The sequence below is a fragment of the Ceratotherium simum genome, chromosome 19, assembly GCF_057802395.1.
Source record: "Ceratotherium simum simum isolate JZ-2026a chromosome 19, ASM5780239v1, whole genome shotgun sequence".
NCBI classification, from domain to species: Eukaryota; Metazoa; Chordata; class Mammalia; order Perissodactyla; family Rhinocerotidae; genus Ceratotherium; species Ceratotherium simum.
This window is the reverse complement of record NC_141918.1, coordinates 47755245-47768656: the sequence shown is the minus strand read 5'-3', so window position 1 is coordinate 47768656 and position 13412 is coordinate 47755245. Positions and strand designations below refer to the sequence as shown.

At 35.6% G+C, this 13412-nt stretch overlaps 1 protein-coding gene across 1 annotated transcript in view; it reads left to right on the top strand.

The window, feature by feature from the left end:
* THEMIS (thymocyte selection associated) overlaps positions 1-13412 on the top strand; it is a 180141-nt gene that overhangs the window by 32640 nt on the left and 134089 nt on the right. The window contains exon 2 of the mRNA XM_014781211.2: positions 4602-4760. Coding sequence (XP_014636697.1) covers positions 4602-4760 — 159 coding nt within the window. The remainder of the gene's footprint in view (positions 1-4601; positions 4761-13412) is intronic.

Below are 13412 nucleotides of genomic sequence, written 5' to 3'. Positions count from 1 at the left end.
ACAGAGGAAAGAATTAATTCTGTCTTAGGTGTCGAGAGCAGGGAATGCTTTGAGGAAGACAATGAACATGAGCTGAATCTTTAGGATTGGTTGAATTTTGACAGCCTGATAAGGGATGAGGGGCCTGGTATGTTAGGGGAGGGAATGGGGAATGGAGGGAATGGGTGCATCTTGTGTAAAGGGAAAAAAATCTCTAAACGATGTAAATTTCCTCTTTCTGACTGCCACACATTTTTAACTTTGTACAAGAAATGGAAGAAAATCTGTTGAACCAATTGTTTTGGCTGTTCCGATGTGATCACAGCATTGCTTGTGTGGATCGTCAAATAAGGGATGAGCTCATAAGAGAATATTAATGTGTCATTTTTATTGAGCAAAGTAGCATTACAGAAAAGGTGATTTCAAAGGCACAGGGCTCTTTCATTACAGCCTTCAGGGGCGATGTTTGATCACTGAAAACAGGCTGCTTTGTTCCCGTTTTCTCTGATGTTTGGCATTATCCTGAATACATATGCTCTGACTTGGACAGAATCAGTCTGGAAAGATTTAATAGATTCGAGCTTTGCATATTCAAAATACATGTCTTGTGGTTAAAATGAAATGAAAACTATTTTAATATCTGTATCTACATATACACAAACACATAGTTCAGACACACATCTCAACACATTTTTAAAAGGCAATTACACATAATATATGTGCTTGTTCTGAGATTATGAAAGTTGGCTTTTTTTTTTTTTTGTGAGGAAGACCAGCCCTGAGCTAACATCCAATGCCAATCCTCCTCTTTTTTGCTGAGGAAGACTGGCCCTGGGCTAACATCGGTGCCCATCTTCCTCTACTTTAGATGGGACGCCACCACAGCATGGCTTAACAAGCAGTGTGTCGGTGCGCACCTGGCATCCGAACTGGCAAACCCTGGGCAGCCTCAGCGGAGTGCGCACAGTTAACCGCTTGTGTCACCAGGCCGGCCCCCTGAAAGTTGGCTATTTTTAAAATTAATCATTTATATTTTCACTGAGGAAAAAATATATTTTGAGAGACATTGTATTGATGATAACAAAGTACAAGAACCCTTCAAACTTGAGGGATTTGAGATTTGCTGTATGTTCTTGTTGCCTATCGTGGATACCACTTTCTAGTGTTGGACATTGCTGACCACTCTCTTTCTTAAAAGTGAATTAACAGCTTTCTTGCTTAGAGAAAATTGGAAGTCACAAAGAATTAAAGATAAATGTTAAAGATTAACATTTGCTTGAGGTTCTTGTTCTTACATGACTGAAAGAAATGATTTTTTTTTCCCAAAAGGAGATAGATGCTTGGAAAGAGAACTGAAGAGTCAAAAACATTTTGTGTGATGACTAAAACTCACAGTATTTTCTCTTCATGAATTCTGGCTTATATTCCCTGTGAATTGGTGTGTAATCTCACATAACTTCATCTTTTAATTTGGAATTACAGTGGAACCTGTGAAAGAAAAATGGCATTCCAAGTCAGTCAGTTTGATATACATTACATCTACAATTAGACACTCATTGCATTGAAATTAAGCCAAACAGACTTGAGCTGAAATGGGATAGGTTAAATTACATTCTATTTCGTGTGACAAAGAAAAATCTTACCGTGTCACTTTCCCGTTTAAAATCCTTCCCTTTCCCTGTCCCCACGGACAACATCCTCCACCTCAATGACACTAAATGCTTCCTCTGCCTGGCGTGTCCTTCCCTCTTGGGTTAGTTTTGCAACAAGCTCAGAACAGAAACTATTTCAGTTACACATTTGTTGCCTAGACCAGTGCTTTTCAAACCTTAATGTGCTTATGAATCATCTGGGGATCTTATTAAAAATGCAGGTTCTGATTCAGCCAGTCTGGGGTCTGGCCAAGATTCTAACAAGTTCCCAGGGGATGCCGTAGACCACAATTTGGATAGCAAGCACCTAGATACCTATGACCTCTCATTAAATTGGTATTAGTTCTTGGTCCCTGATAACTGAAAATGTAGATTATCTGACTTTGAGTTTGCTTCAGACTTCAATCGGCTTTTGTGTTTGCTGGTAATTTCATAAAGACACTGCATGATGTGGACTCCCTCTACTTCTCTAGGCTCCTTTCTTACCACTTCCTCTTTCTTACTTTACATTTGAGACATAACAAACTACTTGAAGTTTCCAGAATGTATCAGGCTCTTTCGCATCTCAGTGCCGTTTCAAATACTATTTCTTCTCCCTCTTCTAACATCTTGTGATGCTTCCTTTAAAACTCAGCTGTCATCTCCTCCAGGAATCCTTCCTTAATGTCTTTCTCATGTAATTGCTTAATTAAATATCTTCAATATACTCCCACAATGCCCTGTATTTCCTATATTATAACTTTCTCATACTCTGTTGCAATTGTTGGCTTACTGTCTCATCCCTTCAAGACAGTGTTTCAATGGGGGAAGAGATTATACATTTCATCTCTGATACCTACTGCCAGTCAAAATACCTGACACATAGTAGGTTTTCATGAAAGTTTGAAGAATGAATGAGGAGGGGAGGTTGATGTGTTGTAATTATGCAAAAATATAATGTAATATTTTGTTTCATGAAGCTTAAAATTGAATTGGGAGTAATAAAAACTAAAGTCATAAAAAGTTAAGTACAGGATGAGATAATACTGCAGATGTAAAATGTTAGTATGTGATTACTGCCAAATGAGGATCATAGAAAATAACTGTTCTGAGTTCATTGGAGGAAAATGTCACTGTGAATTTATTATTATATTTTATTTTATTTATTTTTTTTTTTTATTTTTATTTATTCAGTTTTTTCCCCCCAAAGCCCCAGTAGACAGTTGTATGTCATAGGTTCACATCCTTCTAGTTGCTGTACGTGGGACCCGGCCTCGTGTTGGAGGGAGAAGTGGTGCCTCGGGGCGCTCCCGGGATCCGAACCCGGGTCGCCAGCATCAGAGCGCGCGCACTTAACCGCCAAGCCACAGAGCCGGCCCATATTATTATATTTTAATATCCTAATTTGTTCCACAAAGGATTTGAGATGGCTGACAGCACTATGCATTCGAGTTAATGAAAAGTGTGAACAAATATGTAGTTAAAGGAATAGTATGGAAAAATGAGGGAGTTGTGAAAGTTTATATTCAAAACTTGAGGAGCAGATATATTAGCATGTCTGCAAAAATAATCCTCATTAAATAATGGGCAGTAAGGTTGGTGGCTGGATTTTCGCTTCCACTCTCTGCTGGGGAGGCTGACTTCTGTGGAGGCATCCGCAGCCCGCTTGTCCTCTGGCTTCTGGCTGGATTTGGCCAGTGAGGTGCCTGGCCGAGAATCAGATGGAGGGAGAAGGGTGAGGTCAGGACATTTACTTTCTTGCGTTGCCTAGAACTGGCTGTGCCTCTGTGTAAATTGCTCCTTTGTTAAAACCTCCTCAAATTACTCTATTTTGTGTGCTCCTTGCTCCCTGTTGAGACTCTGATACAATCACAGAGTTGTTTAAAGCTAGATTGCATGCCAGGCTTGATAACTTTTATGATAACCATTATTGCTGTAAAAATGTTTTACGTGCTTGCTGTATGTCAGGCAAGATTCTATGAGGAGGGGGTTCAATAGAGAAAAATTCAGAAAACAGACAAACCAACCTAAAACCTTATGCTCATATGGTTCACATCTTAGTGTAGTAAAGAGGATATAAATCATAGTGGAGGTAAGGAAAAATTGATATGTTTCAACCCCCACAGTTCTGTAGCCTTTAGTTTACTGTTCAACTGTGAAGTGATAATATCCCAGAGATGTCGTTTTCTGATTGTTCCTTTTCACTAGGAGTAGATTATCCAGCACTTTTTTCTCCTTTGTCCTGTTGCTCACCTTCTGGTTATTTCACTGCTCACTGTTCTTCCATCAGGAGATATAAAAGGAAAACAAATGGATGAAAAGCTTAGCTTCAGCATTTATGATAAAAGATTCGTTAGGAAGGAGGCTGAATCCTGAACTAAAATGAAGCTTTTCAGTTTATCTGGGCTGGTCTGCCCCCTACTGCCATAAAGATATTGAGAGTTGTTTCCAGCTTGACAAAAATCAAGAGATAAAATGGACAAAAAGCCTTATATTCATGATGATGGAGAGAACCAGGTCTAACAGATAGATATGATGCTCTTATATAAAGCCCTGGCGTGCAAACCCTCAGTCTTTAGGTCTTAGATTGTATTACAACCTTGTTTGCAGTACTTACTTAGGTCATTGTTGACTTATATGAGCCTAAAATTCTGTGACCTAGCCAAAATAGATCATAAATCCCAGCAGGGGCAGACATGTTTGTAGTTTGCCCTTGGAAAGATGAGCTGAAGGGACTGAGGAAACCGTAAATTGGATTTACAATAATAACAAACACAAGGTTGTTTTTACTTTGCCCAGTGGATGAAGTGAAAATCTAATATTTTTCTTGGGACATGCTGTACATTTTGCCAAGCTTGATTAAATTCCTATTTAGTAGGTAGCTAAGAGAGAAACTGAATAAAAACACTTCATATGAGGTTTTTGACTCCAGCTTTGTTCTTCGTTATTGAATTCTTTTTTAAAAGCCCTTTTTACTCTTCTTTTTTTCAGGTTCTATTTATGAAATGTTTGGAAATGAATGCTGTTTGTCGACAGGAGAAGTGATTAAAATTACTGGCCTCAAAATTAAGAAGATCATAGCTGAAATCTGTGAGCACATTGAAGGTTGTGAGTCTCCACAATCATTTGAACTGCCGATGAATTTTCCAGGTACAGTATATTGTAACCATTCCTCATTTGTAAAACCATATTATTAATAGATATAAACATCTACACAATTAAAAACAATGAAAAGGTGGTCTTTTTTTCACTAGTGCAGTGGGTGAAAACAATCAGAATTTTTATAATTCAGTGATTTTAAGGACTAAAACTAATAAGTAAGAAAGTAAGGCAATTACTTTCTCCCCTTTTTAATAAACGTCCTTTACTTAGGACTTAATCTTTTCTGTTAACAGACATTTAGAGAGTTTCAACTATATGCACCACTAGCTGTGCTGGATAGTGGGGATAAAGAAAATAAAGACATATTTTTGTAAGTTATGTAGAACTAATTCATATCTCTTAAACATATCTATCCTCTTTATTTCTCTTCCGTTATTCTAGCTCTCTGGGTCACTGCTAAACTTCTCTGTCTGATCTTACTTGTCTCATTAACTCTACTCAGCCTTCCAAAATTAGCACAAATATCATGTCTTCTGGAAAATTTGCTGATCCTCTAACCTATTCCAGATATCTCTTTTTTATGTTCCCATAGTATCTTGGGTATCATAGTCATTGATGATTTTCTTATTTGTCTTATTCTCTAGACCAGGAGTTGGCAAACTTTTTTTATAAAGGACCAGATAGTAAATATTTTAGACTTTGCCGCCAGATGGTCTCTGTCACAACTACTCTTCTCTGATGTTGTAACATGAAAGAGGCTATAGATAATACATAAACCAATGAGCATGGCTGTGGTTCAATAAAAATGTATTTACAAAAAGAGGTGGCCAGCAGAATTTGGCCTGTGAACTTTAGTTTGCTGACCTCTGCTCTACACTAGAACTTCTTGACAGATAAAATAGGACATATGTGATTTTGTTTTTCTAGTCCCAAGCACATTTTCTGGCACAGAGAATGTGTTCAATAATTGTTTATTGAAAGAATGAATGAATGATTAGGGGAAGAGAAAAACTTAGTCAATATTTACAGTATAATGTTATTCGTGGTATGATTGAAGTATTCATGGGTTCTAGGAGAGCCTTGATAAGAAACATTTAACTCCAGCTGGTCATGTTTCAGAACATAGATTTTGGAGTCATTATATTTGAATCCCAACTCTGCCACTTAGTTGTGTAACCTTGCCAAGTTATTCACTCTCCTCTCATGTAAAATGGCAATAATAATACCATCTATCCTCTAGTGTTGTTGGGAGGATTAATATTGAAGTACATTGAAAGTGCTTAGAATGGCACTTATATAACAAGGGCTATAAAAAGTGTCAGCTTTTATTACTATTATTACCATTGTTATTATTATCATCAGTGGAGTCAAGGAAAGATTTTCAGAGAATGTTAGACTTGATCTGAGGTTTGGGGAATGAAATAAATTAGCTATATTAGGAGAGGATTCTTCCAAGTGCTCCAATGTCTTACTCCTTTCAACTGATATGTTACCCATTGTTCAATTCTAACTATTCCTAACTCACCCCTATCCCTGATAGCAATGGTTCTCAAACTTGGCTGCACATTGGAATCACCTAGGGAGCTTAAAAAAATCCTGATGCTCAGGCCACTTGCCTGTGATATTCTGATTTATTTGGTCTGGGATGAAGTCTGTTTATGAAGATTTCTGAAAGTTCCCAGGGTGATACTAATGAGCAGCCAAGGTTGAGAACAATTGCTTTAGAAGAAGCTTTTCCTAAGTACTCTAAATGGATGTAAGAACCCCCTTTTGAATCACTATAGTCTTTTATGTCTTATTCATTACATTTATTACATTTTTCAAATAATTGAAGTTATTTGTGTGCTTGTCTTATGAGCACCATCTGCCTAATAGATCACAAGGTTGTTGAGGACAGAATCTGAATCTCATTTATTGCTCTAATCCCCACGGTGTTTAGGAGAAGATGTACATAATAAATATTTAGTAAGTTAAAATGACTAGAATCTTCTGGTGGAAGAAATGTTTCTTGTTAAAGTAGTTAAAACACTTAGCTTTTGACAAACAGTTTAACTTGGAGAGTTACTATTTAGAATATCCCTTTGAGCTTTCAATTTACATGATAAGCTTGCATTAATTGAGTGACAATTTGAAAAATGTGTTTACAAACTAGTTTTATTGTAAAGATCAGGGTTAAAATGAAGGGGTAAAGTGATTGGTGATGATTTGGGAGTACTTTCTTTCAAAGAGGACTCCTAAATGATGGTGAAAAGGATCCCAGGTATAGGAGTAATCCTTGTACATCAGCACTAGGGAGAAAGAAAAAAATTCAAGGCCATTAATATTTTTCATAAATTTTAACAGAAAATTTCTTTATTTATACTCTACTTTAAACTTTCAAATTAAACTCTTCGAGTTTAAACTCAAAAAGTCCAATATATTTTAAAAAAATATTTCTTTATTGTAAATTTCCTTTTGTTATTGATTTCTAATTTTATTCTATTGTGGTCAGAAGACATACTTTGTATGATTTCAATCCTTTTAAGTTTATTTAGACTTGTTTTACGGCCTAACGTATGGCCTATCCTGGAGAATGTTCCACGTGCACTTGAGAAGAATGCATATTCTGCTGTTGTTGGGTGGGGTGTTCTACAGATGTCTGTTGGTTTATAGTGTTGTTCAAGTCTTTTATTTCCTTGTGGATCTTCTGTCTAGTTCTATACATTATTGAAAATAGAGTATTGAAATTTCCAACTATTATTGTTAAATTGTTTATTTTTCCCTTTAAATCTGTTAACATTTGCTTCACATATTCTGGGTCTCTAATCTTAGGTGTATGTGTGTTTACAATTGTTATCTCTTCTTGATGGAGTGACTCTTTTATCACTATATAATACTCTTTGTCTCTAGTAAAAATTTTTTTTTTTATTTTGTCTGATATTAGTGTAATCAGTCTACTTTTTTGGTTACTATTTGCATGGTCTATTTTCTTCTATTCTTTTGCTTTCAAAGTTTTTGTGTCTTTGAATCTGAAATATGTCTTGTAGACAGCAAATAGGTGATGTATTTTAATCCACTCTGCCAATTTCTGCCTTTCAGTTGGAGTATTTAATCTACTTATATTTAATGTAATTACTGATATGGTAGTATTTACATCTGCCATTTTGCTATTTGTTTTTCATATGTCTTAGGTCTTTTGTCTTCCTCTATTCCCCCATTATTGCCTCCTTTTCTGTTAAATAGATATTTCCTAGTGTACTATTTTAATTATTTTTTTTAATTAAGACTATTTTTTAGAGCAGTTTTAGGTTCACAACAAAATTGAACATAAGGTACAGAGATTTCTCATATACTACCTGCCCCCAAACATGCACAGCTTCCCCAATATCAAAATCCCACAATGTCTTTTCATGGTATGATAGCTCATTTGTTTTTAGGGATGAATAATATTTCACTGTCTGGATGTACCACAGTTTATTCAGCCATTCACCTACTGAAGAACAACTTGATTGCTTCCAAGTTTTGGCAATTATAAATACAGCTGCTATAAACATTCATGTTCAGGTGTTTGTGTGAATATAAGTTTTCAACTTGTTTGGGTAAACACCAAGGAACATGGTTGCTGGACCATATGATAAGAGTATGTTTAGTTTAAAGAAATTGCCAAACTGTCTTTCAAAATGGCTGTATCATTTTGCCTTCTCACCAGCATTGAATGCGAGTTCCTGGTGTTCCACATTCTCAGCAGTATTTTGTGTTGTCAGTGTTTTGGATTTTGGCCATTATAACACACATACACCTATGGTATCTCATTATTGTTTTAATTCTCAATTCTTTAATGACATATGACGTTAGACATCTTTTCGTATGCTTATTTGCCATCTGTATATCTTCCTAGGAGAGGCGTCTGTTCGGGTCTTTTGCCCAAATTGTAATCAGGTTATTGTGAGTTTTAAAAGTTCTTTGTCTATTTTGGATACAAGTCTTTTATCAAATAAGTCTTTTGAAATATTTTTCTCCCACTCTGTGGCTTGTCTTCTCATTCTCTTGGCAGAATTATGCACAGAGCACAATTGTTTTTAAGTGAAGTCCAGTGTATCAATTATTTTTTTCATAGATTGTGTCTTTGGTGTCATATCTAAAAAATCATCGTCAAACCCAAGGTCACCTAGATTTTATCCTATATTTTCTTTTAAGAGTTTTATAGATTTGCATTTTAGATTTAAGTCTGTGATCTATGTTGAGTTAATTTTTGTGAAGGGTGTAAAGTCTGTGTCTAGATTCATTTTTTTGCAAATGGATATCCAATTGTTCTAGCATGATTCATTGAAAATATTATCTTTTCTCCATTGTATTGCCTTTACTCCTTGGTCAAAGATCAGTTGAGTATATTTATATGTGTTTATTTCTGAGCTCTCCATTCTGTTCCATTGATCTATTTGTTTATTCTTTCACCAATACAACATGGTCTTGATTACTGTAGCTTTATAGTAAGTTTTGATGTGAGATAGTGTCAGTTCTCTCACTTATTGAACTGTCTTTGCATAATGGGATAAATCCCAGCTAATATCTGTTGCCAATCTTCCTCTTTTTGCTCGAGGAATATTGTTACTGAGCTAATGTTTGTGCCAACTTTCCTCTGTTTTGTGCGTGGGACGCTGCCACAGCGTGGCTTGATGAGTGGTGTGTAGATCCGTGCCTGTAGATCCATGAACCCCAGGACACCGAAGTGGAGTGTGCAAACCTAACCACTATGCCACTGGGCCAGCCTTTGTGTATAATTCTTTTTATGTATTATTGGATTCATTTTGCTAATATTTTGTGGAAGATTTTTGCATCTGTGTTCATGAGAGAGATTGGGCTGTAGTTTTTTTTCTTGTACTGTCTTTACCTGGTTTGGGTATTAAAGTAATACTGATCTCATAAAATGAGTGAGGAAGTATTCCCTATACTTCTATCTTCTGAAAGATATTGTAGAGAATTGGTACGATTTCTCCTTAAATGTTTGGTAGAATTCACCAGTGAAGCCATCTGGGCCTGGTGCTTTCTATTTTGGAAGGTTATTAATTATTGATTCAATTTCATGAATAGATATAGACTATTCAGATTGTCTATTTCTTCTCGTGTGAGTTTTGGCAGACTGTGTATTTCAAGAAGTTTTTCCATTTCAGGTAGGTTATCAAATTTGGAGTATAGAGTTATTCATAATATTCTGTTATTATCCTTTTTTTTTTTGAGGAAGATTGGCCCTGAGCTAACATCTGTTGCTAATCTTCCTCTTTTTTTTTTTTCATTTTTCTCCCCCAAACCCCAGTACATAGTTGTATATCCTAGTTGTAGGTCCTTCCAGTTCTTCCATGTGGGATGCTGCCCCAGCATGAACTGATGAGTGGTGAGCAGGTCTGCACCCAGGATCCAAACCAGTGAACCCTGGGCTGCCGAAGCAGAGTGCGCAAACCCAACCGCTGTGCCACTGGGCTGGCCCCCTGTTATTGTCCTTTTAATGTCTATGGGATCTCTAGTGATGTCTCCTCTTTCATTTATGATTTTAGTAGTTTGTGTCTTCTCTTTTTTTTCTTAGTTAACCTAGCTAAAGGCTTATCTACTTTATTCCTCTTTCCAAAGAACAAGCTTTTGGTTTTGTTGATTTTCTCTATGGATTTCCTGTTTCTAATTTAATTAATTTCTGCTGTAATTTTTATTATTTATTTTCTTCTTCTTACTTAGAATTAATTTGCTCTTCTTTTTTCTAGTTTCCTAAAGTGAAAGTTTAGATTATTGATTTTAGATCTTTCTTCTTTTCTAATATACACACTCAATTCAATTTCCCTCTAAGCACTGCTTCGCTGCATCACACAAATTTCGATAAGTTGTATTTTCATTCTCATTTAGTCAAAAATATTTTTATATTTCTCTTGAGATTTCTTCTTTGACCGCAAGTGTGTTTTTTAATCTCCATGTATTTTTGAATTTTCCAGTTATCTTTCTGTCATTGATTCTAGTTTAATTACATTGTGGTCTGAGAACAGATATTATGTTATTTATATTCTTTTAAACTTGTTAAGGTGTGTTTTATCACCCAGAATGTGGTCTTTCATGATGACTGTTTCATGTGAGCTGAAGAAGAATATATAATTTGCTGTTGTTGGATAAAGTAGTCTATAGATGTCAATTATACTCACTGATTGATGATGCCATTGAGTTCAACTATATCCTTATTGTTTCTACCTGTTGGATTTATCCATTTCTGATAGAGGGGTGTTAAAGTCTCCAAATATGATAGTGGATTTATCTATTTCTACTTATAGTTCTCTCAGTTTTTGCTCCATGTATTTTGACACTCTGTGGGTAGGCACATAGATATTAATGATTGTTATGTCTTCTTGGAATAGTGACTCTTACTCATTATGTAATGTCCCTCTTTATCCCTGGTAAATTTCCTTGCTCTGAAGTCTGCTGTATCTGAAATTAATTTAGCTACTCCAGCTTTCTTTTGATTAGTGTTAGCATGGTATATCTTTATTCATCCCTTTACTTTTAATCTTTATTTGTCTTTATGTTTAAAGTGGATTTCTTGTAGATGATATATGGTTGGGTCTTGTTTTTTGATCCCCTCTGACAAACTATCTCTTAGTTGTTATATTTAGACCATTGACATTTGAAGTGATTATTGATATAGTTGGATTAATGTCTATGATATTTGTTACTATTTTCTATTTGTTGCCTTTGTTTCTATTTCTGTCTTCCATACATTTTCTGCCTTTTGTGGTTTTAACTGATCATTTTGTATGATTATATTTTCTCACATTTCTTAGCATATCAATTCTACTTATTATACTCGTTTTTAAAACATTTTTTAGTGGTTTCCCTAGAGTTTGCAATATACTTACAAACAATCCAAGTCCAGTTTCAAATAACACCATATTGCTTCATGGGTTGTGTAAGTACCTTATAATAACAAAATGTTACTAATTTATCCCTTCTGTCCCTTATATCATTCATTTCACTTATACATAAGCATGCAAAATTTAATACATTGTTGATATTATTTGTAGAAACAAACTTTTATATTTTAGATCAATTAAGAATAAGAAAATAAAAGTTTTTATGTTACCCTCCCTTGTTCCTTCTCTGATGCTCTTTCTTTTTTTTTTTTACATAGATCCAAGTTTCTGACCTATATAATTTTTCTTCTCTCTGAAAGAACTTCTTTTTACCCTTCTTGCAGAACAAATGTACTGGCAAGAAATTCTCTCTATTGTTGTCTGTCTGAGAAAGTCTTTGATTCTCCTTCGCTTTTGAAGGATAATTTCTCGGGATACAGAATTCTAGGTTGGTGAGGTTTTTTTTTTTTTTTCTGAACACTTTAATTATTTCACTCCACTCTCTTCTTGCTTGCATGATTTCTGAGTAGTAGTTGGATATACTTCTTATCTTCATTCCTCTGTAAGTAAGTTGTTTTATTCCTCTTTTTTTTCAAGATTTTTTCTTTATCTTTGATTTTCTGCAATTTGAATATGATATTACTGCGTAGTTTTTTTTTGGTATTCATCCAGTTTACTGTTCTCTGAGCTTCCTGGATCTGAGACTTGGTGTCTGACATTAATTTGGGGGAAATTATCAGTCATTATTGCTGCAAATATTGCTTCTGTTCTCTTTTGTTTTTTCTTTTCCTTCTGGTATTTTCATTATGTATATGTTACACCTTTTGTTTTATTTTATTTTGTTTTGTTTTTACTCTTTGCTTTTCTATTTTAGAAAGCTCTATTGATATATCTTCAAGCTCAGAGATTCTTTCCTCATCTCTGTCCAGTCTACTAATGAGCCCATCAAAGGCATTCTTCATTTCTGTTATAGTGTTCTTGATCTCTATCATATCTTTTTGGTTCTTTCATAGGTTTCTATCTCTCTGCTTTCATTGCCCACCTGTTCTACTTTATCGGGTAAACCTCTTAGCATATTAATCACAACTGTCTTAAATTTCCAGTCTGGTTATTCCAACATCCTTGCCATATCTGAATTTGATTCTGATGCTTGCTCTGTCTCTTCAATTGTCTATATTGCCTTTTTAGCATGCTTTTTAATTTTTTCTTGATAGCCAGATATCATGTACTGGGTAAAAGGAATTGCAGTAAATAGGCTTTTAGTAATGTGGCAATAAGGTGTGGCAGGAGGGGAAACATTCTATAGTCCTATGATTAGGTCTCAGTATTTTTGTGAGCCTGTACCTCTAAGTTGTGAACTTCACAAGTGCTTCTCAGTCCTGTTCCCCATCCCTTAGGTGGGACAGGATGGTTAGAGTGGGACGGAGTTGGGTATTTCCCTTCTCCCACGTGGAAGACTAGAGTGGGCTAGAGCTGGGTGTTTCCCTTTGCCCAAGTGGAAAGGTTAGAGTGGGCTTTGGTTGTGTATTTTCCCTAAGTGGAAGGCCAGAGTGGGTGTTAGCTGTGTATTTTCCTCCCTCCTGGTCTGTTGGCTCTAATCAAACACTAATAGTTTCACTTGAGGGCAGGCTTTATTAAAAAGAACAGAATGCTCTGGTGTATTTCAAAATGATTTCTTTTACCCTCTGCCTGCCAGAAGCATGAGGGGATTTTTCTCTGATGTTCACTGTGAGAGCCTAGTCAAGTTCCTGGAGGTAAAATTTACAAAATTGCGGGGGCTCCCCTGTGAGTGGGCTTTCCTAGAATTTTTTACTTTTAGACTTGTCCATTCTGAACC